This window comes from Heliangelus exortis, chromosome 19 (assembly GCF_036169615.1).
Source record: "Heliangelus exortis chromosome 19, bHelExo1.hap1, whole genome shotgun sequence".
In the NCBI taxonomy this organism is placed as follows: Eukaryota; Metazoa; Chordata; class Aves; order Apodiformes; family Trochilidae; genus Heliangelus; species Heliangelus exortis.
The window spans coordinates 2,400,329-2,424,316 of record NC_092440.1 but is presented as its reverse complement, the minus strand read 5'-3'; the positions used below and the strand labels follow the sequence as shown (position 1 = coordinate 2,424,316).

Sequence of the window (23,988 nt, the reverse complement as noted above, 5' to 3'; positions counted from 1 at the left end):
ATTCCATACCTGTCAGGCTTTTGGGTTGGGTTTTTTTGTTGTTGCTGTTTTGTGCTTTGGGTGGGGTTGTTTGATTTTTTTTAATTTTTTTTTTTTTTCTTTAAATATTTTTGATTTACTCTCTCTCTCTTCCCCTCCCCAAAGCTCCCCAAGGAAAAGCAGAAGGGCTCTCAAGGAAGAGAATCCACACCCCAAAGAGAAGCAGCCCAAAAAACACACAGCAAGCAGAGTCCCCCTGCACAGGGAGTGGCTCTGGTACCAGCACAGGGAGTGGCACCAGTACCACCACACACATCCCCACCACCAACCAACTGGGCTGGCAGGGCACAGACAGCACCAGGCAGCCCTCAGAGCCTGAAGGGGTTAAATCCCCCCTGTCCCTGAGCCGTGTAAAACCGGAGCAGCTCCATGGAAGTCCGGGAGGCTGTGAGAAACGTGGGGACGCGAGGCTGAGCCTGCAGCCCCCCCCCCAAAAAAAACAACCAAAAAACCAACAAAACCACACACAAGGAGCTCTAAATTGCTGTGCAGCCAGAAAGGCAACCCCGGAACAGCCAAAAAACAAACAAACAAACGAAAAAAAAAAAAAACCCTGGCATCCTAAGCATCCCACATCCCCTGATGTTGGCTGGGAGCAGGGCTGCATCCCGGGGGTTCCGTGCGTGCTTCCCAACTTCCCCCAAAGCCTGCAGAGAGGGGCAGGAGGAGGATGGAGGAGGAGAAGGAGGAGGAGGAAGGAGCCGGGCAGTTCACTCACGTTGATCATAGCATTGGAGGTGATTCGGAAGAGCGTTGCCCGTTCGTTCACCGCTTTGATCTTCTCCCCGCTCTCTGCAGGCACCTTCAGGCTCTCCAGCTCGCTGAGGGAGCGCTGCAGGGCTGCCCCGTGCTTGGCGATCAGCTCGTTGCAAGTGCTCAGATCCTCCAGCTTACTCGAGAGGGTTTTCAACGTGCCCTGCAGCTCGCTCTTGTCTGACTGCGAGGCGGGCTCCTCGTCACCCGAGTCATCTGCGAAGGGAGGGATGGAATGGGGAGAAAAAAAAAAAGAAAAAAAAAAACAAAACAAAAAACCGACGGTTTCCATGGTTACCCCCGGACTGTACTAACCCGCCAGCACGCAGGGCAAGGGACCTCCTGTCTCACCCACCCACCCCTCCGGACGGGGGTCCTGGGGGCTTCGTCCCCCTTGGTGCAGAGTGGGGTGCAGAGGAGGGATGGGGGATGAGAGCCCGAGTCCCGAGGAGGTGACCAAAAGGCTGCTCTGGTTGTCACCAGGAGCTGGTTCAGGGCTGAGGTGGCATGAGGAGCAGGGTTCTGGTGGCACCAGGGAAAGGCCATGTGCCAAGCACCAGGATACTCTGCAGCAGGCTCTGCTTTGGGCAAGAGAAGCTGTTTCACCCAGGAGAAAGGTTGGAAAGACCCAGGGAACAGCAACAGCTTTTATCCCAAACCATCACACCTTCAGAGGGCAGAGAACACCACGAGCAGCATCTCCCAGGTGAAGCAGAAATGGTTGTTCCTGCAACCCCTGAACACTTGGGGGACTTAAAACCAGAACCTCCCAACCCAAAACCCAGCAGCAAAGTGTGACCAAGTGTTTCTTCAGACCATCCCACTGCTCCCCCAGGGAAGGGGGAGAAAGCAAACACCTCCGAGAGGCAAAAAGCAAACACAAAAATCACAACAGCAAATCCAAAGCTATGCTGCCCAAAGCAAAGGCAGAGCAGGTCCTAGCAGCACACCCCATCCTTACATTCAAAGTTTAGCTGAGGTTTCTCTGGGTGCCCCCAAAACCCAGAGGTGGCAGAGCAGGGAGCAGCCCTGTCACTTCTACTCCCTCCATTTTCTGTTTCTGGATTAAAAAGAGACAGGAACCAACAAAAGCTGCCTGCAGCTTCTCTGCCAGGCCTGGGGGAGCTGGAGAGGGGAGGTGAGGATGTTCTCCAAACCAGCCAGGCTGAGATGCTGTCATGCTGCAAGGTACAGACCTTGGGGACACTTCAGTTCCAAGCAGGGTACAGGACATCCCCTTCCTGGGCTGCAGAGAAAGGGGAAAAGCCCATCCTCTACTGCTAGATGGGCACTTGGATTTTACTCCTGGCTCATTTTTCATAGAATCATTTTTAAGACCTTTCAAAATGCTGCAGGTATTGAGAGCAATGTTCAGCTCTTGCTCACATTGATTCCACTGCTCTTGGGCCAGCTAAGGAGAAGGGGACAAAGAGCACCCTTTGCTTAACAGCACCAAAGTGTGTCCCCAAGGCAAGAGCCAGAGTAAGCAGGGTGACAGAAAAGACCCAAGAACCCGAGGTTGAAGCAGGAGCAGAGCAGGATGTGGTGCTGCACCAGGTTTCATGACCATGAGGCTACCCAGGAAGGATGTGATGGGACAAGGCAGCAAAGCCCAGGGACAAAGCTTCTCCTACAGGGCAGGATTTACCCCAGCAGCCCAAGGACAGTGAGAAAATGAAACTAAAGCCCTGTTGGGAAGCAAAAGGTAAGTTGCTGGTGAAGTTCCAAAGCAGCAGCATCTCTCAGTGCAACCCTTTGGTCCATCTGCAACCCAACCCCAAGTGTCCACAGCACCAACGAGCACAAGGAGATGTAAAAACCAGGAGATGCAGTGGTTTGTGGCCACCAGGGCTGAAGGACAGTCAGTGCCAGCATTCACAGCACCCCCAGCAAGCCAAGAAAGCCCTTCCCAAGGCAGGGCAGCAGCCAGCCACAGCTTCTGCCAAATGGTTGAGGAGCTCCTGAGCTGCAGGGCCAGGCAGGAACAGCCCTGCTCTTGGGGACAGGACCAGCACTTGGCACACACAGCACCAGGGATGTCTCTGGAACAGGCAGAGATGGGCAAAGGAAAGAGAAGCCAGGATTTGAAGGGCTCCAGCCCAGGAGAGTGCACAGAGCTACCACAGGGAGGGATTAACTGGGAGCATCTTGTATGTGCCAGCTGCAAAAGATCTAGCAGGAAAATTCAAGCTGCTTTTCCACCACTATGGCCACAAACCAAAGCCCTCTAAGGTCTGCTTGCTGTTCCCAGTGCCTTTCCTCCTGGGGCAGAGGACAGGGCACTGAACATGCACAGACATCCCTGTACCTGTCCTCAGGCAGAGGACAGAGCACACTGCTCCCTGCTCCCCAGAGAGCCACCCCGAGCTGTTCTGCTGCCCAGAGCCATTTTCTGAGGCTTTCCAGGGCAGGTTCAGGCAGAGCCTTGAATCCATCTCTTTTCTCATGGTCTCCCATGCACCTCTCCTTCACCAGAGCTCCTGCCCAGCACCACTGCTTCCACCTTCCAAGGTGGCTCCATCTGCAGCCATCACCTCTGCTCAGGTTGGGAACCAGCTGCAAGGTCCAGGCACTGCTCCAGAAGGTCCATTCTGGGATCCTGTCCTTGTCCCATGACACCACACACCCACCCCCCACCACCCCTCATCCCTGGAGTGCCACCTGCACGCAGGGGACACAGGGTGATGGTGGCACTTGGACAACTCCCCCAGCCAGGGCCACCCATTTCCAGCTCAGGAGCTCCAGGAACACTTCTGTACTCTCCAAGAAATGTCCAGGCTCCAGCAGCTGGATGGAGCCTCCTCTCCAGAGCATGTGGCCAAGTGATCACTAACGTGTCAAGTCTTTAATTGATAATCTATCAGTGTCTTATAAATCTACCAAAGCAAAAGTCAACCACACCAAACTCAGTTTTCATCACAGGCACCAACCCAGGAACTACCAGGGATGATTATGTCAAAAAATACACTGTTACCTCTGCTGGACTCAAGGGGACAAACTAAATTTGGGATTTTTCTCTTTGTAGGCATTCTTAGTATTTCCCCAAGATAATTTTAGCTGTTTACAAAGACTGCAAAAACTGTGCCAAGCAGGAGGGAGAATCTCTCAGTCTCTCCCCAGGCAGCATTTAACCCCCAAATCCTTCCTTTTCCTCCTCCTCCTCCTAGATCCCAATCTGGGGATGGATTTTTCCCATCATTAAACTGCTCTGACACCAAGACAGCACAAGGTTGCAAGGGATGGGCTCCATCCTTTCCCAGGGTGGTGGTTGCTGCCCATTTCTGCCCAATTCTGGAGGTTGCAGCAATGATCCCTGCCTGAGTGCTCAGCTGGAGGCAGGAGGCACGGCCCCAGCGTGGCCCATTTTTTTTTTTTTTATCACTGTGCAGAATTACATAAACTCCTCAAATCCCTGGGGAAAAAAAGGGATAGGGGGAAGGCACCTGGGTCAGAGCATGCCCATCCTGATTGGGCTGACTGAGCTCAGCTGAACATCCCTCCCCAGCTCTCCACTTGCCCCAAAGCTGCTTTCCCAGCCCTGCTGGGGTGGTGCTGGGGAGGTGGGCAGGATCCCACTGCCCTGCTCCTGCCTGGGCACATGGAGGGAGGCATCAGTCCCACCAAAGAAAGATCCTCCCTAAAGCAGGAAACCTTCAGAGGGTGGGCAGGGGGGTTGCCCAGGTTGGGACCCCCTCCCATGATGGGACACGGGTGCCCCTGCAGCTCTCAAACACAAGAGAGGTTTGTGACAGACACTCAGCAAGGATCCCACAGCTCTTCTGCAGTGATGAAAACAAAGAGAAAAGGCTGGCAACAAATATTTGACAGCAAATTCATAAAGCAGTTTGGGTGGGAAAGGACCTTAAAGCTCCTCCAACATTCAACACTGCCAGGGATGGGGCAGCCACAGCTTCTGGGGGCAACCTGGGCAACCAGGGGCTCAGCACCCTCACACCAAACCATTGCTTCTCAACACCACCTCTCCACCTCCCCTCTTGCAGCTGCAAACCCTTCCCCCTCATCCCATCCCTCCCTGTCCTTGTCCCAAGTCCCTCCCCAGCTTTCCTGGAGCCCCTTCAGGCACTGGAAGGTGCTCTAAGGTCTCCCCATTGCAGCTTTCTCTTCTCCAGCCCCAACACCCCCAACTCTCTCCTCCTGGATGTTCCTCTCACTCCTCTACCTCTTTGGATGAGGCAGCCCAGGTTCCAAAGCATCCTCCCAAATTTTCCTGCCCTTCCCAGAGGCCCATGGGGACCAGCACTGATTCAAATCCCCCTCTCCCTCCTGCAGCCAAGCTCAGCACACTGCTCAGGATGGGTTCCCTGCTCCAGACCAACACCTCTGGATGCACACAGGGAACACCTGCAACACAGAGCTCAGAGAAGGGAGACACAGACCCCCCCTTGACAGCAGCTTTTAACACTTCTCCCCCCCAGGAACACAAACCTCTCTATTTAGCACACATTATCCATCCCAAAAACCCGAGCCCTGCAACCCCGCTCCCTTCACTCCCCACCTCATCCTGGGTTTGGACTTGTGAACCAACCCCAAGGCAGTTGTTGTGGTTTTGATTTGTAGGGCACGGGGCAGGAGGCAGCTGCTGGAGGAACAGCCAGCCTCCCAGTAAGCTGGCAGGATTATTTTTGGAGCCGAGATGCTGTTTAATCTACGGAAAAATGGATCAGCAGCTCCCGGCCCTTGAGCCTTTTCCGCTTTGTTTCTCAGCCTGGAGAGGAAGACAAACACACAGCACCCAGAGCAGCAGCTCCCTAGGAAGCCATTAAGGCAGAAGCTCCCTTAAAGCCCCCGTTTTTCCTCTCTAAAACTTCCCTTGGCCAAATAATTCCCATTCCTTGCAACTCCTGCAGAGCTGCTGGAGAAGCTGCTGGCTGGAGATCCCAGGGCAGGCTCTGCACTCTGGCTCCCTCACCCATCCCAAAATCACCAGGGAGACCCCAACCAACCCCAGGCTGCTGCTGCTGCTCATGGCCAGGTGTTTCCATGCTGCCCCTGGATGAGATGGGAAAAGCCCCTTCAGAAAAGGGGGAGAAATCAAGGGGAGCAAAAGGACTGGAGAGCTTTGATTCTGAAACACCCAAATGGTAACCAGAGCCTGACTGCCAACATTCCCCAGCCCCAAGCACCACAGCAGGGTGGGCAACTAATTCCACTTCTCTTCCTCTCCAGGTCCAGCACAGGTGCTTTCCTCCTCCTGCATCCCACACCTTCCTTCACAGGATCACAGACCAGTTTGGGCTGGAAGGGACCTTAAAGCCCACCCAGTGCCACCCCTGCCATGGGCAGGGACACCTCCCACCAGCCCAGGTTGCTCCAAGCCCCATCCAACCTTCAACACTGCCAGGGATGGGGCAGCCACAGCTTCTGGGGGCAACCTGGGACAGGGGCTCAGCACCCTCACACCAAACCATTGCTTCCCAACATCTCCTCTCCAGCTCCCCTCTTGCAGCTGCAAACCCTTCCCCCTCATCCCATCGCTCCCTGTCCTTGTCCCAAGTCCCTCCCCAGCTTTCCTGGAGCCCCTTCAGGCACTGGAAGCTGCTCTAAGGTCTCCCCATGGGATCCTTCTCTTCTCCAGCCTCAACACCCCCAACTCTCTCCTCCTGGCTCCAGAGCAGAGCTGCTCCAGCCCTCCCAGCAGCTCCAGGGCCTCCTCTGGACTGGCTCCAGCACCTCCCTCTCCTTCTGCTGATGGGGACCCCAGAGCTGGACCCAGATTTACCTCAGGGGGGTCTCCCCAGAGGGGAGCAGAGGGGGACAATCCCCTCCCTTACCTGCTGGTCCTTCTCTACCCTGTGAGTGGGAAACTTTCCTTTCCATTGTATCCTCTCTTTCAGAAAAACTCATCATCCTTCCTACAGAAAGCAGAGCTGATTTTTACTGAAGCCAAGGCTTGGTTCTCACAAACATTGGTGTTTATCATCACCTCAGCTCACTACAAACTCTCAGCACCTGAATTTCTCTGCTCAGGATGCTCAGGGTGATGCAGCACAACCACAGCCCCCAGGGACACTCCTAAAAACTCAAATGGCCCCCACATGGCTCCATGGCACCCACACCAAAGCTGCTCGAGGTGGGTCACAAGTTCTGCCTCAGTTTCCCTCTTGCTGCCAGCTGGAGCCAGTGCCTGGGAATCACAGCGTGTTTCCTGGGTTTGGAGAGGATGAAAAGAACCACAGAGGGAACGGGATGGAAAGGGCACAACCCAACTGCAAAATATAATCTGAAAAGAGTGGTTTTTTCACTCTCAGCCTCCTTTTTGCTCAGCTCTGCCTCTTGTGCAATTCCTGCTGACTTTTCCACTCCTGTACATGACTTTTGTCTCTAGGCAGATGACAAACACCACGCTTATTTGGTAAAAGCCCTTCTTCCTCTCCAGGGAGAGTGGAAGAGGTCCATGAGGACAGAAAAGCTTCCAAGCCAACCTCTGCTCCAGCAATCCCAGACAAAACTCGGAGCGCTCCTCACAGGGACTCCCACAAGCAAACACCACAGAAACCAATCCCCCCTCTTCAGGAGATTCCCTGTTCAATCCCACCAGCAACCAGTACCCCTGCTGACACCAGGGCTTTGATTCTTCCCTTCCCAATTGGAATTATCCAGGTCTTTTCAGAACCACTGCTCACCCATCACTTCTCAACCGGAGCGACTCCCACGGCGACACGTTTGCTTTCATCGGTTTTAATAGCTGTGAATATTAAATGCAAATGGTTGTTTTTCTATTTAACAGCCTCACCCGGCTGCCAAAAAGATAGATGGCTTTTCACAGCATCTGCAGATGCAGGCACAGGCAGTGCTTTGGCAGTTCTAAAGAATTAGGCTGGAAATTAATCACGAAAATGGCGCGGCAAAGACTCATTCATAAACGGTGCCAAATCTGGGTGATGGCTTAGCAATTATCACCAACCTGGCCAGGCTATTTCTGCTGCCCACTAATGCAAATGGAAAGCTGTTGAAACAAATGGAAGCCTTAAAATAGCCCAGGCTGGCTGCTTGTGACAAGCTGTGACATTTCCTCAAGGCTCACTCGGTGGCAGCAGGTGGTGGGAGGCAGCTGAGACAGGAGGACCCCAAACCTCTGGGGATGGGGCTCCATAAAACAAATCCAGAGCTCAAAGAGCCCTCAAAAAATCCCATCAGGTTTGCCTCAAAGCCCTAAATGGTGTGGACGGAAATGAAATGAAAGTTTTGGAGAAATTGGACTCTAAGGGCTTGAGTGATGTGATTTATGTTGATCCAAGGGGGTGCAGAAACCTCCAGAAACCTCCAGACCTAACTTATTCCATGACTCCACACTAAATGCAGCTTTTTCACTTGCAGCAATGTGCTTAACAACCAGATGTAATGCAAATTCACAATAATAAAGGAAATTCAATATATGCATCTGGTTAAAGTTTAGTAAGTGAAGTAAGCAGCACACAAAAAATGGGCTTAAAAAGTTCTGAAGCCTTTTTTTGAGTGATAGCTTGGGCACCACAGCATCCTTCTTCTACCAAGCCATGTCAAAACAAAGAAGGTGAGCAACTGCTTCTGCTTTCAGTAAAAAGAAAATGGCACCACCGTATTTCCTCATCTTTTTCTATTACTGATTTCCATAACTGTGATTTCCTTCATACTTTGGTGCAACTGGCTGGAGCCAAACCTAAAAGGAGAAGCCAGGCCTTAGCACCACAGTTCCTTTTCTGGAAAGCAACCACCACAGTGAGACAAGGATGGAAAAGGCTATGAACAAGAGACCAAAGGGATAAAAAGCAGCTGGAGTTAAATCTCTGCTTCATACCCAGGATAAATGACAGGAAAGCAACCAAATACACACCAGGGAATTGTCCTGGTTTGGGCCAGGATAAAGGTGATTTTCTGTCTTGTACTTTTGCTTTTAGCTAAGTCTCTTGTAAGTAGCTGCACTTGCTGAAATTAACAGCAAGTTTCTCAGACAGTGTGTGTTTCTAGGACTGATAACACTTGATGTTTAGAGTTACTGCTAGAGACTGGTGTGCAGAGCCAAGGACACTGCTCAGCTCTGAGGAAAACATCAAGAGGTCCCACCTGCATCCCTCCTTTGGGGAGGAACGGACAAGAGAGATGCCAGAATTGACCAAACAGAGTATTCCATCCCATACACCTCATCCTCAGGATAAATTTGAGGGATCACGAGGGCCAAGCCAGATTTCCTGCCTCCAGCTTCCATCTGCCTGCCCTTCCTGCCTTTCCTGCTTCCTTTCCTTCACCCCGGCATCCTGGAAGGATCCCATCCGTTTGCCTGCCTGTGGTTCTGATCCGTGCCAGCCCATATCTGTGTGTTCCTGCCTCCAGCTCCCAACTGCTGCTGACTCCAGGATTCCAGCCTGGACTTTCCCAGGGCTGCCCTGCAGCCTCGGTGGTGACGTGAGAGCTATTGGGGGAAAGGGGGGAGGAATGTGGTATCCATTTCCTTGTATATTTGTATATATTTATTAATTTTTCCTATTTATCATTACTGTTTCATTAAAGTTGTGTAGTTTAGTTTCCAACCCATCAGTCTCTCTCCCTTATTCTCTCTCCTTTCTTATCAGGGGGGTGAGAGAGATTAATAGAGAGCCTCTGGTACTCGGTTTAATTGCCGGGCCAGTGTTAAACCCTGACAGGAATATATCCAAGGGAGCTGGGATCCCATGGAGATGCCTCCCTGGAAGGAACAATGCTCCCAAGAGAAGGCTGCTCAATGAATTTCTTCCACAACATCAGAAGATGAAAAGAAGGAGACCAAGGAAACCAGTCCATAGGTCCTGACCTGCTGTGGCACCAGCTCACCACTGTTCTCCTTGTGACCAACCCTTCTGTGCTGATGAAGACCCATTTCCAAGTGAGTGGAGCTGTCATTTTCCACCTGCCCACCACACAATAACCCAGCAGGGTTATAAAACCCACTTGATAACAGGAGCTGCCCTTGGCCCACAGCCTCAGCACCCACCACCAGCCCTCACGAAATGGATCTTTGCTCTGGTCTTAGCAGACCCTGCCCCAAACTTCCCTACCCAAGGACCACATTTTCAAGAAAAACCCACAACAAAATTCATTTTCAGGACTCAGGTGTTAAGCAAACAATATTTGTCCTGGTCTAGTACAGGAGATGTGTAGGAGACCCAACCTCATGGACTCCTTTTGGCACCATCTCTCCTTGCCATAAGGGTCTTGAAAGTGGGGAAGCTACACAAGGGATCAATTCTGACCCACTTGATGTTCTCTGCTTCCTTCCCTGGGAAATATGGATTAAAAGATGATCCTGAATGGGGAGGGGCTGGACCAGCCCATTAATGCACGGAAAGGGCTTCTTGTTTCTTGAAAGAAAAGCACAAAGCATTTTTATGATGATTACTGCAGCATTACCCAGTCCAGCTCCTGAACATTTTATTGCTGCAATTAGCAAATGATGATGTTCCCAGTCAATAAGGCTCAGCAGCAAATGCTGCCCTTTGGCTGGTTCCCAGCCATCCCCTCCTTCCAGCACATGCAGGATTTTGTGATCACCCAATTACCTCAAAAACTTCCAGAAGCTGATAATTTTGGCTTCAGAGCCAGGGTGTAAACCACACCAAAAGGCAGGGCTGAAGCTCAGATAAGATGGACGGGTTGGGAGAGAAGGAAACCAATCCAGGAGATGATAAATGCAAATAAATAAGCACATTGCATCAGCAAAGACCAACCCAGCAGATTCTGGGCAGCCACCTGGTTAGCAGAAAAGGAGCCAATAATTATGGCCTATTATAAATCCAATAGAAATGACAACAGAACTTTGAAAAGCCAGCTAAAAAAAGCAAATAAATTCAGGGTTACAGGAATAGCAAAGTCCCATCTAAGAGACATGATGTCATTTCCAGTTAAGTTCCCAGCTCGTGGTGGGTTTAGGACACTGCACCCTCAGGTGTCCATCATAAAGAAGATGACATTGAGGCTGGAAAACATCCTGCAGGGATTGCTGGGGGCATCCATGATCTCAAATGGCTGCAATGCCCCTGAATATTTGGGACACTGCCTCGGCCCCAGGGCAGGGATGCTGCAGGGACCAGGACACTCTGGGGCTGGAGATGTGCAGGGACAAAACAGGGACTTCCATGGAGCTGATCCTGGCTGTGGGAACCAGGTGAACTTGCCAGGCTTCCTCCAGCCTCCTTTGGCATGATTTTCATCAAAACATAAAGCCTAGAGATGACTCAGGAATGAAACCTGCAGAAAGAAAAGCTACAGGGGGCTGCTATGCCCTGAGCCAAACCCCAACCATGGGGTGGACAGGACCCTCCCCTTACCTAAACATCTATATTTTTTTATATATGGGATGAAGCATAGATAAAAAAGAACTCTTTCCACGAGTCTTTTAAGTGAATTCCTTCACAACCTTTCAAAACTCTTCCCAAGAGAAGCCAGGAGGACTTTGCAGATGTTGATTTGTCAGGAGACAGAGGGTGGGGTTCATCATTTGTTTGATTTTTTTTTTTGCTCTGCCCTTTGACCACAATACTCTCCTCTCCATTTCCATTGGAAAACAAAAGTTGGCAGCTACCAGGAGAACTACAGAGCCAAACCTTAAACCTGGTGCACTGGGATCACAGGGCCTGAAAAGCAGAGGAGGCAGGGAAGGGAAGTGGAGATAAAGATGCTTCCAGCTGATGTTTTTTTTAAAAGGCTGGAGAGGCACAGTTACCCCACTGGATGCAGCCAAATGTCCCCTCCTGTCCCCTGGGGACAGTTGTGAATAGCAAAGAAAAAACATGGTGCTGCAGGTGTGATTACAGGGAAATTACCCTTCATTACCAGACAATTGGTGGCACAGGCAGCACGTCCCATCCCCAGAAAATCAAATACAAAATTATTAAAAATTAAAAAAAAAAAAAAAGCCTGATAAAAATAGAAACTTGTTCATTTTACAGCTCAGAACAGCAATGAGACACAAAGTACAGACCTCCCAGTAAGGCCACAGGGGGCAAAGCTTTGCTGGCCCATGGCCAGCACCTGCCTCCCAGTTTGCCACCACTGTTCATCCCAGACCCTGGGGACAGGGACTTGGCTTCTGGTCACCCCTGCAGCTCTGGCCAGGCCACTTCCCTGCCAGGGGGTCCTGGACAAGTCCCATGGCAGCAGAAGGCAAATGTACAACAACACCTGTACCAGCTCCTCATTCCCAGTGTGAAACCAGTAAGGCTCTGCGGTTCCCAGTTCTTCCAGATGGAGAGACTGGGGAGCTCAGCAGGAGCACAGGAGGCCCCCAAGGGGTGACACATTTCACTGGATTGAACCTTTATGGAGCAGGGAAGACAAAAAAAACAACAAAACCTGCTGGGCAAGGAGCAGTAGCAGGAACCACGCTGGAGAAGGTACCAACCCCATGGGCACACCCTGCTACACAACACCTCAAAAGACTGAGCACATCCATCCTGCCTCCCAGCACAGCCCTGGCAGCTCTGAAGCCACTTGGTGCTCTGAGGAGCAGCCTGAGGAGCATTTTGGGGCTGGGGCTGAGCAGTGCCCATGCAGCCCACAACCTGGCCTGTTCCTTGGAGCAGATTTTCTGCAGCAACAAGAGGGTTCCAGGCACCCAGACTGCTATGAGCCTCCTGCCTTCCCTTCCCCAGGCATCCAAGCTGCAGGAGACATCCCCTTTGACAGTCCCAGAGTCACAGGATGGTTTGGGTGGGATGGGAATGTTAAAAGTCATCTGGTTCCAAGCCCCTCTGTGAGCAGAGCAGAGCTCAGGTTGCTTGGAGCCCCACTTAACCTCTCCTTGAATGGTTCCAAGGATGGGGCTTCTACCACCTCTCAGGACAGCCTGGGACAGTGTCCCACCACCCTCAGAAAAATCTCTTCCTTAAAAAAAAATCCCTTCCTTCTCAAATCTCTTCCTTAAACCTCACCTGAGGATGTTCCACCTGCAGACTGTTCAGTCTTTGCACCTGGAACAACCACAGGTTTTGGTGGGTGTTCATTCACAAAGCACTTCAGGAGTTTGCTGAGCACAGAGGAGACCTCCCAAGCTGTCAGAAAATCAACCCCATGGGCTGCATGCTAGGATAGCTCTGTATTAAATTAAGTTAAATTAAATTAAAACAGATATTGTAGGAGATTGCCCAGAGAGGGCTCCAGGCTTGCTAAGGAAGCCCACGTGTGCCACCCAAGGAATCCCAACCCCAGCTCCTCTTCTGCAGATTTCCCCAAAGAAGGAACAAGAGCAATGGTGCAGAGTCAGCCCCCAGCCCATGCCTGGTGCTCAGCTCCCCTTTCAGCACAGCTTCCACCATGGGTAACACTGAGATCCTCCCTCAGGGTCATTCCAATACTCCAGAGAAGGAATGGAGGTCACCAAACCCATGGTTCAGGCAGCCCTGAGAAGCCTTGGAGTCCCTGACTCAAATTCATGCTGCAGGTACTGGGCTCAGCCCCAGAAACCTCCTCAAGATGGAGCAGATCCACCCCCAGGCTGCCAGCCCCACTGCAGACACCAAATTCTTTCTCCTGATGCTTTTCCATGTTGTCCCAGGGAGAAAGCACTGGGATAAGGAAGCCTCTGGGCAGCTGTACCCAGGGGCTTTGTTCCTCTGGGAGATGGTTGGGAAACTGAGCTTGTGGGAGGCCCCATCTCCTCCCAGCATCACCCTGAAACACTGCACCAAAAGGCTACCTGGTTACTCACCCCACAAAAACCCCACCTAAAACCACCTTTAAAAGCCTTAAGTACCTTGAGATCCATTGACATCAGGCACAGAGAAGCAAAAAACCTCCCATGACCCATTCCCAGCCTCCTGGGCTACCAAGATCCATGGCCAGCTGAAGGTCACAGGGCTGCACATCCCTAACTCATCCCTCTCCTGTCTCCACGTGCTCCAGATCCCCCACCAGCACATGCTGGGCTCCAGAGGGAGCCTTCACACTGCCTATGGCTTTGGGATCATCTCCAAGTAGAGCAGGGAATATTTAGCCCCAGAGACCCAAGTGCCATCATAAATAATTAAAAGTCATTTGCTCTTGTCTAACAGATGAACAAAAAAAAAAAAAAGAAAACCCAACCCTGTTATTTAATTGTGTCAAACCCTTGAGCATCCTCTGGTTCCTCTCAACCTGCACTGCTCCCCAGTGCTGAAATGGAGAAGCCACCAGACTTTGGTGGCACCAGGGGGAAGGGGACAAGCAGTCCCTGTGTCCCTGCAGGCACAGAGCAGGGCAGGGCTGCCAGGAGAAAAGCAGAAATGGCATCAAATTCAAACATCAAGATCATTTGGTGGAAATGAGTTTCCTTCAGAGCAGGGACTCACAGAAGTGACACCACCAGGGACAGGGGGTGATGTCCTCTTCTTCCACAGGCAACAGCACCCTGGCATGAAGCTCTTGGAAACCATCAAAGGGGTTGGATGTCTCCTGAAGTGCATTTTTAATGATGCTTAAACATTTTCCAGCCTTGGGTCCATCTCCAGTTTCAGCAACACGAGGAAGGGGCTCAGGTGATGTCCTGGCCTCTCTTCCCAAAATCCAGCAGCAGAAGAAGACACCAGAACTGGACTGGCTACTGCCAGCTCCCAACCCTTTTGCAGGAGAACCTCCATCCTTGGTGTAAGCAGCATCACTCCCAAGGGTTCACCACAGATGAACCCAGGCTGTGATTTTTATTATTTTAATGTTTCCCGACGGCGTCTTGATTTTTCCCATCAGCAGGGAGCACACAACCTCCCTGGGGGCTCCCTCATCCTCCCAGGAAGCAATGGAAGATCTCCAAAGGATGTTCCTCCATTGCTGTCAGCTCTCTCCTGCCTCACTATTCCTGAGGAAAAAAAAGGAGGTGACAAAAGAGCCAGGGAGGGGGAGCAGTGACACCAAGGGAGCTGTCACAGCCCTGATCCCATCAAACCTCCCATGGGACCCCATGGACAACAGAGCAAAACCCATCAGCACAGGGGGGTACTGGGGGGTAGCACCACCATGGAGAGGGGTGCTGGGACATCCCACAGGGCCCCATCCCAAATTCTCTGCCCAGAGAGCAGCTCGGGAGAGGACAGGCTGCAGCCTCCCTCCTCCCAGCCCCTTGTCCCCCAGCCCTGGGGTCACCCACAGCAATGGGGTCACCCTGCAGGCTCCTCAGCTCACCCAAGGGTTTGGAGGACCAGGCACCCAGGCTGAGTGGGCTGTGACACCCTCCATGAACACCCTGCCCTCAAAACTGCACCTAAAAACCCTCCAAAGCTCAGCTTACCCAAGAGTAAGGGGATTGGGGTGGGTGTATGGTACCTCCCTTTCTCCAGTGCCCCAAAGGTCAGGATGTGCCAGCAGAGCAGGAGGGATGCAGCAGCACCTGGAAGTCTCCTGGCCTTTGCTCTGGGGTCCCCAAGGTGTCCCCAGAAGCCCCAGGAAGGAGGGGAAGTGGGGCACAAACAGCCCCAAACCAGCAGCCAACACAAACCCCCCCTTCCCATCACTTCTGCCTCGGGGTCTCAGTCCTCCTCCTGCCACCCCCACCAGAGAGGACACATCTCCACCAACCCCCCCAGGGGGATGGCACCCCCTGGGGAAGGGTTTCAGCTGGAAGGAAAGGCAAAATCTCAGTCAGTCCCTCTGTAGGGAAAATTTTCCCATTGCAAGGAAGATTTTTCCAACAGGCAGCAAGGGCGAAGCTTCAGCAAAACCCAGAATTTCACCTAAAATTGTGAGATTTTAAGCAAGGGATGCAAAGCTACCCAGGGAGGAGTGGACACATTCAGGGCACAGCATCAGGGACATCACCAGAGGCTCAGAGACACATGGTGACAGCTCCAAACCCAAAGTCACTGACTGCAGAGCTGAACTAACAACTGCCACCAAGGCTGAGGTGGGACAAACACCAGCACCAAATGTGCACTTGACTGTGCTCATTAATTAAATTACCATGCAATTAAATTAAATTTTAACTGAAATTTTAAAAATTGAATTTAAATGAAATTAAAGCACCACTCAATACACCTCCCACCAGCCCAGGTTGCTCCAAGCCCCATCCAACCTTCAGCACTGCCAGGGATGGGGCAGCCACAGCTTCTGGGGGCAACCTGGGCAACCAGGGGCTCAGCACCCTCACACCAAAGGATTTCTCCCTAAATACATTTTTTATGGACACCCACTGCTCTCTTTGCAGTGTTTCTTCACTGTTTCATGGTGTTTCTTCAGTGTTTCATGGTCCAGGCAGAAGCCATTCCCAGCCCTGGAGGTGCAGATGTCCATCACCCACAGCCCAACCCCAGGAGCTTTGGTCACTGCCAGGTGACACCCTGGGGTTTCACTTTCATTAGATGATGACCATCTGTGCCACCATCGAATATATTAACAGATATATAAAATATTAACACCCCATCACATCTGCTGAGCAAGGGACGTGGTGAGAAACCCACAACCCTGGCACTGAGCACACCACAGAGACCTTGCAAGGGATGGAAATTTCCTCTGCAAGCAGAAGTGTTGTATTTCTGCTGGGAAGAGCTTCAAGAGCATCAAAATTAACTAAAGATAAGCTAATTATCTTTACCTGCCAGTTACCTCCCAACCTGTGTAGGCACAGTAAGTGTGGTGCTTGCATTCCTGCTAACCTGTGCACCCAGAGCTGCAATCTGTCATCATAATGCAGATAAACCCCATTTCCATCATGCAAAATAAAACTTTTCCCTCTTTAGGAAAGGATTCCAACACCCCCAGCCTTATTCCTTGAAGGGGCTGATGTCACTGAACCCAACCATCCCATCAGCTTTAACCAAAGCAGGTCAAGCCCTTAACAAATACAGAAGCATTAAAAAAAATTCTCCTTAATTTAATTTACAGCTTTTAAAAGCAACCCAAAGCCTCTTGGCTGAGTGGTTTTGGTTGCAAATCTCCTGCCCAGCAAACCACCAGGGTCAGCTTTCCCCTGGGCTGCTCATTGCAAGTCATCAGCTCTGGAACCACCCCTCAACCAGCTCCTTTTTGGTGAGAGATGTGGCTTTAAGGCCAAGATTTCTGCAGAAAACAATCATTACAGTGTCAGGGTTTCTAAATGAACAGCAAAGCCTCCTTGGGAACTATTTTCACTTGCAGAAGCATTGCACGTTCACCAGGGACAACCTGCTCACCAGACACTTTGGTTTGTGCACATTTTTTAGAGTAAATTCATTTTAAAAGCCAACGATTCTCCCAGCTCTGGTGGTCAGTTTGTTGTTAAAAAATATTTCCTTGTCATGTCCCAGGGCCAAGACCCCTCTGGGGTTGCTTAAAAGCTTCCCCATGTGGCATATGGACCTTCTCCCTGCCAAACAGGGAAAGCTTTATGCTTGGCAAAGCCAAGCTGCCCCAAAAGCATCATTTTCCCACCAGAAAATAGGGGAAAATGATGCTCTGGGAACAGGAAAACAACCCCACTGAGCCACTGGAAGTATCAGGAGGAGCATAAAAGGGAGCCTGATGAACCCAATATTAACTAAACTGAAGGGAAATAATCAGGCTGGGATTTAGGGTGTCCACTCCAAGAGGGCTCCATGTGCCCTTCAACCCCTGCACGAGTCTCTCCCGTTGCCCAGGGCTATGGAGATCAGGTGGGGCATCTTCATGCCCAGGAGAGGCTACTGAAGGCCACCTGAAACTATTTAAAAATCCCATTCCACTCCAACACAGTCAGGGATACACATCAGAGCTGCAGTCCCACCATGGATATGGTTGAGGTGCCAAGGAAAAGAAATGCCCAGGTCCATGGTGACCCCAGTGGTGGGCACAGCAATGGCAGAGGTTTGGAAAACCCTGAGGATATTTCCTAACTTGCCAAAACCAATGGCTTTGTGCTCTCCATCACTCACAGACACCAAGGTCACCAAACATTTTCCCAGTCCTAAACTCAAAAGAACCTGACCCGAGGCTCCCCTGGAAGGCATCTCCCCAGGTTCAGGGGGGTCACTGGTTCCTCTCTGCTCCCCCCTCATCACCTTCCTCTCAACTTTCACACACCAGGCTGGCTTTTTGTGAGAATAATTTGGTTTGGGGCATTTTCTTCTCTGCTGAAGCCCAGTTACATAAACTGCTGTGCACGTGTGTCCTTACATCACCCAGTAGAGAAAACAGCTCCAAAAGAAAACCAAAGGAAAGAGCTGGATTTGATAATAATTTTTTTTTTTTTTTTTTCCAGGGGGGATCATCTGAAATCTTTTGAAAATCTTCAGTTGCTTTTCCATTTGCCCTATTTGTGTTTCTCCATTCCGTGGTGCCTTTTTCTAGGGACAGGAAATCACCTTTTGGGAAAAATATCTTATTGGGAAGTGATGGGTGAAAGCAGGATGGAGACACTTGTCCACACAGACAGCTGGAGCTGATGTTCCTGCTTCACACCCCACGTGAATGGAAATCCAACAAGACCAAAAGTGTTGTATGATGAGATGTGAGTGAGATGAGATGAGATGAGATGAGATGAGATGAGATGAGATAAATCCCATGCAGGAGATGGTGCTGTGATGCCAAAGGAATTTTTGTAGGAGGACACAGTGGCTTGATTCCTAGTGGATTTTTGTGGGGTTTGTGTTTTTTCCTTCCTCAAACCTATTCATTATCCCAAACTACATCAAAGGAGGAGCAGTTGGACTTGACCACCAAGGAATAATGGGTTTAAAGTAGAATATAGCAAGTTCCACCTCAACCTGAGGAGAAACTTCCTGACTGGGAGGGTGAGGGAGCCCTGGCCCAGGCTGCCCAGAGAGGTTCTGGAGTCTCCTTCTCTGGAGCCTTTCCAACCCCCCCTGGATGTGTTCCTGGGGGATCCTGCTGGGGCAGGGGGTTGGATGGGATGAGCTCCAGAGGTCCCTCCCAACCCCTGGCATTCTCAGATTCTATAAAGTCCAGTGAGCATCACCCAGTGCTCCCAGTTCCCCCAGTTCCCAGCAGGAACAAACCCTCTGGGCACTGCAGCAATATAAATAAAGCACAGGAAGCCATGAGCTGTCAGTGCCCAGGGGCAGGGGAGCCAAAAGTGACCTCAAGGGACAATAAAAACCATCCTAGAAACCCTCATTTCTCCCAACCATCCCTTTGCTGGGAGAAGCCTGGTTTCTCCTTAGCCCCTCCACCAATGAAGCAATCCAAAAGTTGTCCAAATGGAAAACTGGAGCCCCCCACCCCTGGCAGATCTGTTCTGCTCTCTCAGAAAATACTCTGGGAATAAACTTGGCAGCAATAAAAGATGAGGAATTCCAGTGCACGGCTTTGTGTTCCAGCTCAGCATCACTCAAAGGGAACTTCTTACCCACCAAAAAAATGTTTCCTGGAGAACCTCTCTGCTTCTCACATGAGTAATGCACCAGACACCCACAGAAACACATTGGGTTCATTCTCAGCTGCAAAGTAATTTGGCTTAGAGCAAAAACCAGATTTAAGTGACTGAAACCAAGTCCGAGGCCCACACAGAGCACCAGCAACTAACTAACCCCTTCCAAACCAACCAATTTTTTCTCTTTGATATTAAAAGCTCAGAGAAAGGCCAAGTTCTTGCCACGTTTAAACCTTGTAGGAGGAGAATTCTGTTAAACCTGAACTGCAGGTGATTTACTGTCATTTTTTAATAAACCTCTGGAAAAGTAGAAAAAGCCAAGTGCCACCCACTTTAGCAAATCTCCAACCCAAAAAAGGCTGCACCACACCATTCCCAAGAACCCATCTGGTGGGAAAGGCACCACACAAACCCCCCCACCAGGCCCAGAGGGACAATTTCCTCCATTTCCTCTGCTATCCCAAAGCTCCTGCTTGGGGTCCAATCCCCCCATCCCTCATCCCAGGAAGGCACCTCGTGGCTCCACAGCTCCTCAGAGCATCTGCAGGGCAGGGTACCAGGAGTTTGGGCCAGGCTGGAGCTGCCTGGCAGGCAGGGGCAGGATGGTGCTGGGAAGGCCACTGACCCTTGTGAAATTTATTCAGACAGGCCCCTGAATTTTTTAATAAACCCCTGAAAAAGCAGAAAGAGCCAAGTGCCACCCACTTAAGCAAATCTCCAGCCCAAAAAGGCTGCACCACACCATTCCCAAGAACCCATCTGGTGGGAAAGACACCACAAAAAACCCCCCCACCAGGCCCAGAGGGACAATTTCCCCCATTTCCTCCTGCTTGGGGTCTGATCCCCCCATCCCTCATCCCGGGAAGGCACCTCATGGCTCCACGGCTCCTCAGAGCATCTGCAGGGCAGGGTACCAGGAGTTTGGGCCAGGCTGGAGCTGTCTGGCAGGCAGGGGCAGGATGGTGCTGGGAAGGCCACTGACCCTTGTGAAATTTATTCAGACAGGCCCCTGAATTTTTTAATAAACCCCTGAAAAAGCAGAAAAGCCAAGTGCCACCCCCTTTAGCAAATCTCCAACCAAAAAAGGCTGCACCACACCATTCCCAAGAACCCATCTGGTGGGAAAGGCACCACACAAACCCCCCCACCAGGCCCAGAGGGACAATTTCCCCCATTTCCTCTGCTATCCCAAGGCTCCTGCCTGGGGTCTGATCCCCCCATCCCTCATCCCGGGAAGGCACCTCGTGGCTCCACGGCTCCTCAGAGCATCTGCAGGGCAGGGTACCAGGAGTTTGGGCCAGGCTGGAGCTGCCTGGCAGGCAGGGGCAGGATGGTGCTGGGAAGGCCACTGACCCTTGTGAAATTTATTCAGACAGGCCCCTGAATTTTTTAATAAACCCCTGAAAAAGCAGAAAAGCCAAGTGCCACCCCCTTTAGCAAATCTCCAACCAAAAAAGGCTGCACCACACCATTCCCAAGAACCCATCTGGTGGGAAAGGCACCACACAAACCCCCCCCACCAGGCCCAGAGGGACAATTTCCCCCATTTCCTCCTGCTTGGGGTCCGATCCCCCCATCCCTCATCCCGGGAAGGCACCTCGTGGCTCCACGGCTCCTCAGAGCATCTGCAGGGCAGGGTACCAGGAGTTTGGGCCAGGCTGGAGCTGTCTGGCAGGCAGGGGCAGGATGGTGCTGGGAAGGCCACTGACCCTTGTGAAATTTATTCAGACAGGCCCCTGAATTTTTTAATAAACCCCTGAAAAAGCAGAAAAGCCAAGTGCCACCCCCTTTAGCAAATCTCCAACCCAAAAAGGCTGCACCACATCATTCCCAAGAACCCATCTGGTGGGAAAGGCACCACACAAACCCCCCCACCAGGCCCAGAGGGACAATTTCCCCCATTTCCTCCTGCTTGGGGTCTGATCCCCCCATCCCTCATCCCGGGAAGGCACCTCGTGGCTCCACGGCTCCTCAGAGCATCTGCAGGGCAGGGTACCAGGAGTTTGGGCCAGGCTGGAGCTGTCTGGCAGGCAGGGGCAGGATGGTGCTGGGAAGGCCACTGACCCTTGTGAAATTTATTCAGATAGGCCCCTGAATTTTTTAATAAACCCCTGAAAAAGCAGAAAAGCCAAGTGCCACCCCCTTTAGCAAATCTCCAACCCAAAAAGGCTGCACCACATCATTCCCAAGAACCCATCTGGTGGGAAAGGCACCACACAAACCCCCCAACCAGGCCCAGAGGGACAATTTCCCCCATTTCCTCCTGCTTGGGGTCTGATCCCCCCATCCCTCATCCCGGGAAGGCACCTCGTGGCTCCACGGCTCCTCAGAGCATCTGCAGGGCAGGGTACCAGGAGTTTGGGCCAGGCTGGAGCTGTCTGGCAGGCAGGGGCAGGATGGTGCTGGGAAGGCCACTGACCCTTGTGAAATTTATTCAGACAGGCGGCGTTGCAGAAGGAACGGATGGATCCTGGCTCCCAGCAGCCCCTGCCCTTCATCCCAACAGCTCCTGGCGCAGAGGCTGTGTGCTACATGGCTGAGAGCTTCAGGGTAAAGGGGGAGGAAGGGAAGGAAAAAAAAAAAAAAAAAAAAAAAGAAAAAAGTCAAAGAAATCAAGGACAAGGTCCTCAGGCAGCTGTCAGCCCAACGTGCCACATTTCACATCAGAGATTCTGGCCACATGCTGCTCCGGAGCTCAGCTCCCAGCAACCATCAAACCAGCCTCTTACCAGCATGCACCACGGAGCAAGGCTTAACTCCATCCCTGCCAGGAGCAGGGAGAAGCCTGGCCAAAAATTTAAAAAAAAAAAAAAATAAAACAACCCAAAAAAACTAAACCCAAGTGCCCCGGGAGGGGAGGTTTGGCTGGAGCTGTCCCCAGAGCCCTGCGGAAGGGGCTGCTGGATAGGCAGGGATGTCATCCAAAGGGATGCTGGTTTTAGGGAAAAGGAGGATGTCATTTGGAAGCTTGTCCCTTTAAGTGCTGCAGGAGGTTATTTTTAGGACATTTGCTTAAAATATACATCAGAATTTTTTTTTTGAATTTTTTTTTTTTTTTAATTTTTATCGTTCTCCATTTCACTCACGCAGCCACATTTCCCAGTCCCCCCAGCAGCTCAACACCACAAAAACCCCTGAGCTTTCACCACCACACACGATGGCTGTTTCCTCACCCCTCCATTGGGGGACAATTGGATTTTCCCAGCTTTTCCTATTTTGACCAATCTCAGGGGAAACAAGCAAGGCCAGGGGAAAAAATGCAGCATAAATCACAATTCAGGGGGAGAGAAGCAGCTGCAGCCAAACTCTTCCTGCCTGCCAGGCAGCTGAGCACCCTGGAACAGCTCAGGGTGCTGGAGAAGTATTTAAAAGTATTAATAGTTCAGATTTTATAGTTTTCTCCCCCTTTCACTGGACTGGAAGGTTTTTATAGCAACAAAGGAAAGGCTTATATTCCATTTTTCAGTTTGCAGCCATGCTGTTGTATGCAAATTAAAAAAAAATTAAAAAATAAAAATTAAAAAGGCAGGGATTTTGCAAGCATCCTGTGTGTAAGAAGGAGAGATTCTGGAAAATCAAGCTATGGCCACATATTCCAGGCAGGGAAAACTAATGCAGGTGCATGCAGGAATTTTATTAACTTCTGTGCATCCTCCTCTAGGTAAGAACCAGCAGTTTTTCAAGGGAAAAATCCACATGACCACCCCAAGAAAAGCAATTTCTGAGTGGAGGGGAAGGCCAGGCTGGGATTTAGCTCAAAAAGAGCATCTCAGTTCCTATTATCAGATCAAAAAAACAGATGGAGCCAGGATCTGTGTTTTGACACTAAGCTGGGAGCCAGGGTGTCCCCTCCCCTTCCTGCTTGGTTCCAACACTTAAAAGTTGTAAATTCCAATTTGGTTTCCAAAATTCCATCCTGAGCTTTCCAGAGCTCCTCCTCTTCCTCACCCAGGGGCCCTGAGGGGACTTCAGTCCATGCAGAGGGGACTGTCCTGCCCCAACACAGGAGGCACAAAAGGGGTCAGAGAAAAACTGTGGAAATTTCAAGCCTTGAGGTGGTAAAAGTTGCAAAAGTTTAATGTGGCAAAACACACCACCAGCCCCTTCTTGCAGGCAGCTCCTGGAAGATGTCAGGGCAGATGAGAAAAACCACCTTAAAAATGTATTTTTTTATTATTCACTTATTTATTGAGCATTCAATTGTTTTCAACGTGGGTTCAGCTCTGCCTGCCTTGAAATTCCATAGAATTCCTATGTATAACATATAATTATATGAAAATATAATAATATACTGGATCATAGAATTGAAACCTCCTTTCCAGAAATGCCCAAATATTCCAAAACCAACCAAAAAACCAACCCAAGCAAACCTCACAGAACCCAGCCCCACGAATACACCTGGGACTTGAAGAAAGAGAAGAAATAAGTTAAATACATGGAAAATCCTATGAAGGAAAGCACTTCACACAGGTCACAGCAAAAGATTTTCTCTGTTTTATCTCCAGTGGTGACACAGGACTGGGAGGGACACTGAGGCCACATCCAGAGGGCCCATGTGCCACCTCTGCCACCAACTTGCCAACCCCTTCCCTGCAAATCCCACATCTTTCTCCTCCAGGACTCAGGGATTTCCTAAGGGATTCTCCATCCCCAGAATTCTTGTCCTGCTCCAGACAGAGGGGTTGGGGATTGCACATCTCCACATAATAAATTCAATATAACACCTGCCTTAAAACAGCCAAAACAAAACTAATCTTATTTTTTTTTTCCACAGTCTTTTGCATCCAGGTGTACTAAATTTCATCTTATTGCTATCACACCACTTTCCAAACCTCTTTTCTTCCACTCCTCCCTTCCAGAAAAAGCCTTTCACTCCATACCTATGCAGCAAGGAAACTCTCCAAATTTTCTAAAGG

The 23,988-nt window shown here is 50.8% G+C and overlaps 1 protein-coding gene across 3 annotated transcripts in view; it reads right to left on the bottom strand.

The window, feature by feature from the left end:
- Positions 1 to 23,988, bottom strand: part of OSBP2 (oxysterol binding protein 2) — an 86,096-nt gene that overhangs the window by 20,845 nt on the left and 41,263 nt on the right. For all 3 annotated transcript variants that reach the window (XM_071762672.1, XM_071762671.1, XM_071762673.1), the window contains one exon: positions 758 to 1,008. In XM_071762672.1, the coding sequence (XP_071618773.1) occupies positions 758 to 1,008 (251 nt within the window). The remainder of the gene's footprint in view (positions 1 to 757; positions 1,009 to 23,988) is intronic.